Source organism: Odocoileus virginianus, chromosome 4 (genome assembly GCF_023699985.2).
Source record: "Odocoileus virginianus isolate 20LAN1187 ecotype Illinois chromosome 4, Ovbor_1.2, whole genome shotgun sequence".
Taxonomy (NCBI): domain Eukaryota; kingdom Metazoa; phylum Chordata; class Mammalia; order Artiodactyla; family Cervidae; genus Odocoileus; species Odocoileus virginianus.
Genome location: NC_069677.1, coordinates 69,347,480 through 69,353,479, shown reverse-complemented (window position 1 = coordinate 69,353,479; position 6,000 = coordinate 69,347,480). Strand labels below are relative to the sequence as shown.

Here is a 6,000-nt window from a genome sequence, read left to right as displayed (position 1 = left end):
ATATCTTTGTGCTTTTCATTGGTGATTTCTTTATTTAAAATGGATCTTTGTGCTTTTTGTTGGTGATTTCTTTATTTAAAATGGCCCAAGCATAGTACCAAAGTGCTGGCTAGGGCTCCCAAGCACAAGAAGACTGGGATGTGCTTTACAGAGAAAAGGATATATTAGATGAACTTCGTTTAGGCATGAGTTCTAGTGCTGTTGGTCATGAGTTCAATGTTAATGAATCAACAATGTACATTAAATAAGGTGTCTTTAAGCGGAAACCCCCATAAAACAAAGTTATGTATTGACCAACTGATAAAATATGACCTGAGGCTCACAGGAACTGAACTCTATATTCCCTCAGTGGGCAATGATTCCGTATTCGCTAATTCAGTGTTCCTGGTAACTGTATAGACTGTGATAACAGTGGTTAAGAAGAATCAGCTGTATTTCATGCTGCCCCATAACCTGCCTTACCTAGGTTTTTAAGTAAAGCAGCAGTAGTACCTTGGGAGAGCCACACGGATAAAGCCCTTTCATCTCCAATCACTGTTTTATTTGATGTAGAGCTGATTTACAATGTTGTGTTAATTACTGCTGTACAGAAAAATGACTCAGATATAAATCCATTCCTTTGGCATCTCCAAGTATTGTGCGGCTTAGCCACCGGGAGCCCTACTCAGCCAACCTGCTGGGTCCTACAGGCAGTGCCCTCTGCTCCTGCTTTATCCTCCACAGAGGGGAGCCTGGCTAATCAGAAAAGAAACTCCCTCAAAAGGTAAACAGTGAGTAGAGTGTACATATGGTGGAAAACAAATGGCTCTTGGTACCATGTTGTGGAAATTATCTCACTCGGGAAGATAAAGGCGCAGGGCGGGCCCAGGTGGCACTGTTGAGTCCCCACCTCCTTACATGGTCCATGGTGACGTGTGTGCCAGCCTCTCTAAGAAAGCTCCATCCTGACACTCAGCACTCTCAGAACTTGACTGTCCCCTGTCGAGTGGTATTCCGTGTCAGCTCTGCACCCCACCATGTCCGTGACCGCCTGCCAGGGCTTAGGGTTTGTGGTTTCACTCCTCGGGATTGCAGGTGTCATCGCCGCCACCTGCATGGACCAGTGGAGCACCCAGGATCTGTACAACAACCCAGTGACAGCTGTATTCAACTACCAAGGGCTATGGCGCTCCTGCGTCCGAGAGAGCTCTGGCTTCACCGAGTGCCGGGGGTACTTCACCCTGCTGGGGCTGCCAGGTAAGGACTGGTACCTGACAAGATGTGGGGGCAGACAGAGCTGAACAGGATACAGCCACCTCTACCTGGGGCACCGCCAAGGGACCACTGGGGAAGGAGGAGCAACAATCCCCACCACTGAGGTGGAAACAGGAAGTGCAGGAAACAGGGACAGGGAGCTTCTTGGAGCTGGTAGGGCTCCTGTATCCCTAACTAGGTGGTACCCAACCGGCATATTTTTTAAATAACTCCACTGCACACAAGTCTCAATCACCCACAGGCTCAGGACTCAGGAGGCCCAGGTCATAGCCACTTCCTTCCTTTAGTTCCAGATCCTCCTCCCTGAGTTGGAGATGGTGAATCTCCTGAATGGAGTTCCATTTCCGGCCCGCTGTGCCTGGTCCCAGGTTCCAGGGCACCTATGTACAGAGCAGCAACAGAAAGTGGGCAGAGGAAAAGAACTGGGCGCTATGTTTCTCTGGGGGACACCAGATGGGCCCAGCCCTTGTCTGCGTCTCCTGACCTCCAAAATGTATTGATCACATGGAACCAGCTTCTGGGTTCTCTCTGCACAAAGCAACCTTGTAGAAAGTGCACTCAGCCATGCAGGACAAAGGAATGACAGCTGTGAAGTGCAGGCTGGCCTATTAGCTGCATAAGGGTTTGTTTGCTTCACAGATGGGTCATGTTAACAAAGAAAACTTCAAACCTCAAGAGCAGAGATTGTCAAAAGTGTCTTTCACTCAGGTATCAGAGTAAGACAATAAATACACTTATTTTTATTCTTAGTTCTTTTTTCCTTTCATAAATATTCATCAGAGTCTGGAGAGAGACAATGATGTAAGGTGGGCACAGTAAGGAGGATCAGAAATAGATACTAGGATTTCTACTCCAGGAATTTCCCACTGGGTTGCAGAGCCAAGACTTAGGCCTACACAGAAGTTACAAGGTGAAGGCTCTGTCTCACAGTGATTCAGCCTTTCATACATTCCACACTTGGGGATGGAGAGCTCAGAACAGCCTCAGGATTTTGTGGGCCTGGCATCCCCAAAATGTGAAAGTGCACACCAGGGTGGTATGATAAGGTGACAAGTAAGGAAAATAGAGGGCTAGTGCTGCAGGAGATGAGAGAAAGATGACTTGCTCAGGAAGAGACCCACTGGGAAGGAAATCCTACAGGTGACCCTTGACAGGTAGTTATGAGTTAGAGGTGCAGCATCACAGTAAGAAAAACAACATGGGCAAAGGCATGAAGGTACTTCCACCTGAGGCTTACTCGGGAGAAAATGAAGGAATGACCTTGATAGGAAGAGAGGATTTATATGGAGATGATGGTAGAGAGCACTGAATGCCAGGCTAAGAGGGGAATGGCCTGTATACAAACAAGAACATAAGCCAGATCCCTGGGTGACCAGTGACTGATTCAGTGGGATCTCCCTCCTCCAGGGACTGGAGAAAGGTGAGCCACTCCCATGTCTCTATGTCCTGCTGACCCCTCCTGAGCTCCAGGTCTAACCATCTGCCCTTGGAACTCACCCTCAACTCAAATGCAAAATGCCCCTGGTCTCTCAGAGACCTCGGTTCATGGGCCTGGGTCCACACAGAGCTAGAAGCCCTGAAGGAGAGAGTCAGACTGAGGCAGAGCACCCAAGTGACACCTGAGGGGTCATACAGCTTCATAAATCGCAGACAACAATGGCAGACCAGGCACTAGCACTTGAGCCAACAATTGCCTTGAAGTTCTTTGTGTAAACTCTACAAGCCACCCCGTCCATGAACTTGATGCTATCATTACCACTCCTTTAGAAACAAGGAAACTGAACTGGGGTAACTTGCCCAAGGTCACATGCAGATAGAGCTAGGGCTCAGACTGTGTCCTACCTGCACCCAAGTCCCAGCTCACAGCCCTCACAGGGAGCCCCGTGGCTCTCAGACACAAAGCAGAAATCCCCAGTGCAAAAGCACCTTCCTAGCCTCACCTCTTACCTAAGACTTAGGCTGCAGTCTTGGGGGCGTCCTAGAGTAGCAACAACTGTCAACAACCACCCCCCCCCCCCCACTGCCGCATGTTTATTTTGCAGGCCAAGACGTGGAGACTCAGAAAGGCAAAGTGACTTGCCCACACTGACAGAGCTAAACGGGCCATACTGAAACTGTTTTAGGGCCTTCTCTTAGAACCTTTGTGTGTGTTCATACATGAAGATTCTACCACTAGATAGTTCAGAGAAGTATTTTTCAAAAAGAATTTTGTAGAAATCTGTTTTAAAAGAAAAAAATTCTTGCAGCCCTTCAATATTGATTTCAATTATACTCATTTTACATCACTTTAACATGAACATGTATAACAACAGATTTAAATTCCTAATATACATAACTTTTATACAAGGAACCAAAATTACATTTGCAATTGTAGTGTAAATACCACTAAATAAACCCAAATGTCAATGTTCATTTGGTGTTAGGGATATTATTGGTTTTCACTTGGAGTTTAATAGGACAAAGATACAGTTCAATTTTATTTTACCTCTCTCAAAGCTTTGACTTTAGTATTATTAATGCAGATTCTCTATTCACATGAGTTTGTTTTACAAAGTGGTATTAATAAATTCAAGGTACTCACATCTTTCACCCTTAGCCACCACTTTATCAGGGAATTGTCCTCTCTTATCGGCGGTGATGAGACATCTGTGACGTGATGCTTTTTGCAATGGTTTTGTTCATTTGAGGTGAGGTTGGGGTGCGGTGCTTCTGAAATGTGGCTCTAAGACTATTGACCTGATTATTTCTGGGATCTGGGGAGGAAAAGTTCTCCGCTGTGTATTTGCAACTGCGTACGCTCAGTCATGTCTGACTCTGTGTCCCCATGGATTGTAGCAAGTCAGGCTCCTCTACCCATGGAATTTCCCAGGCAAGAATACTGGAGTGGGTTGCCTTTCCCTTCTCCAGGGAATTTTTCCGACCTGGGGATCGAACCCAAGTGTCCTGCTTTGAAGGCAGATTTTTTACCATCAGAGCCACCAGGGGGTGGGTTGCTATTTCATACTCCAGGGGAATCTTCCCGACCCAGGGGGTCAAGCCCAAATCTCCTACATCTCCTGCATTGGCAGGCAGATTCTTTACCACTGTGCCACCCACCACTAATTGTTGCAATCAGGTTTGTGCAAAATAGGACGTGCAGTACTTGTTGGTGAAGTTCCTGCAGAATTGACCACTGGGGCACAGGTGTCTAAGTCGTAGTACCAGTGCCACAAGGTGGGGGAAATTCCCCTGACTCCATTTCTATTTGAGCTGGAATGAACCCTTTGTTCATGACAAGTTAAGGCTTTCACTTCACTGACTCGTGGTATAAACATGATCATACATACCAACATAAACTTAGACCATAAGTGGCCAGCCTGAGGGTCTGGAACATACTTGCTTTAACTTTTTTCCATTGCCATTGAAATGAAAGCACAGAATTTTTAATTTCCATGGAGAAGCTACACACTCCCAAGAATGCAAACACAGATACTTAGGCTCAGAGGGAAGAAGTCAAGCACAACCGAACCCTCCAGAGAAACGCAAGGTTCTGGACTGACAGTCAACCTTCCTAGACAAAGTCATCTCACTAAAACGAAAACTGGCAGCCACCCTCTCCTGGACTGACCGAGTTTAGACAAGGTCCCCTCTGGGCAGGGATAGGAAGGAAGAGTAAAGCCTTTGGTCTTCCCATATACACAGAAGTAATAAGGAAATAACTGTAACACACACAAAAAAATAAAAGTAAAAAATTTTTAAACTCAGTAACACAGAAATCATGGCACTAGAAAGAACATTTATGTATTCAACAAGCATTTGTTGAGTACCTACTATGTCCCAAGCTGTCTGCATATGGGGAAAGGCTCACAAATCTATAAGAGAGACAGAAGATAAATAAACCATTGCAATGCAAAGTTTCTCAACCTAGGCAGTATTGATACTTTAAGCCATATAATTCCTTTTGTAGGGTGCTGTTCTCCACATTACAGAGTATTTAGCAGCATCCCTGACCTCCACCCACTAGATGGGAGTAGCAGCACCTTTCCCTCCCTAGTTGAGACAGCAAAAATGTCTTCAGACTTGTCACATATCCCCTGGAGGCAAAAGCAGCCCCAGTTAAGAACCACTGTTATAAAGCACAGTCAGTGCCTCATATGGTACAGGATGTAGACATGGAGGAAGGGAAGACTTCCCAAAGGAAACGACAGCTGAGCTGAGTTACTTAGTTATGACATGTATGAGTTACCCAGAAATACAAAGAGGTAAAAAGGTTTTCAGAAAGAGAGGAACATTATTGGAAAAGACACAGTGGCATGAGAGAGTGTAGTGTATCAAGAGAATTAAAATAACTTAAATCTCTTTGTGAGGCAACACACTACAGTGTTATGTGTTAAACACTTGGAATAATATCTTTAAATGTTAGGCAAGAATAAAATGAAAAAGAAAGTTTACTAAGGAAAATTTAAACATCAATTAAAAAGGAATATATACTACAGGATCCTAGATAGGGATATTATAAAAGTGTGAATTTCTTTCTAATTAATGTATAATAAATACTATATTTAACTAATTGTATTATAATAATAATAAAACATATTGAGACCTTACTCTGCCCTAGGCATTGGTTTGAGAAATTAGCATATGTTAATTTATATTTTAAAACTAATTTGGTGATTATATAAATTTACATAAATTACCTTATACTTAGTTTAATTTTCACAACTCTATGAGGTAAGTAGTGATATTATCTCCATTTTATAGATGAGG

The 6,000-nt window shown here is 44.2% G+C and overlaps 1 protein-coding gene across 1 annotated transcript in view; it reads left to right on the top strand.

Moving 5' to 3' along the window:
- Positions 1-1,016: 1,016 nt before the first annotated feature.
- Positions 1,017-6,000, top strand: part of CLDN18 (claudin 18) — a 28,138-nt gene continuing 23,154 nt past the window's right edge. The window contains exon 1 of the mRNA XM_020876020.2: positions 1,017-1,236. Coding sequence (XP_020731679.1) covers positions 1,017-1,236 — 220 coding nt within the window. The remainder of the gene's footprint in view (positions 1,237-6,000) is intronic.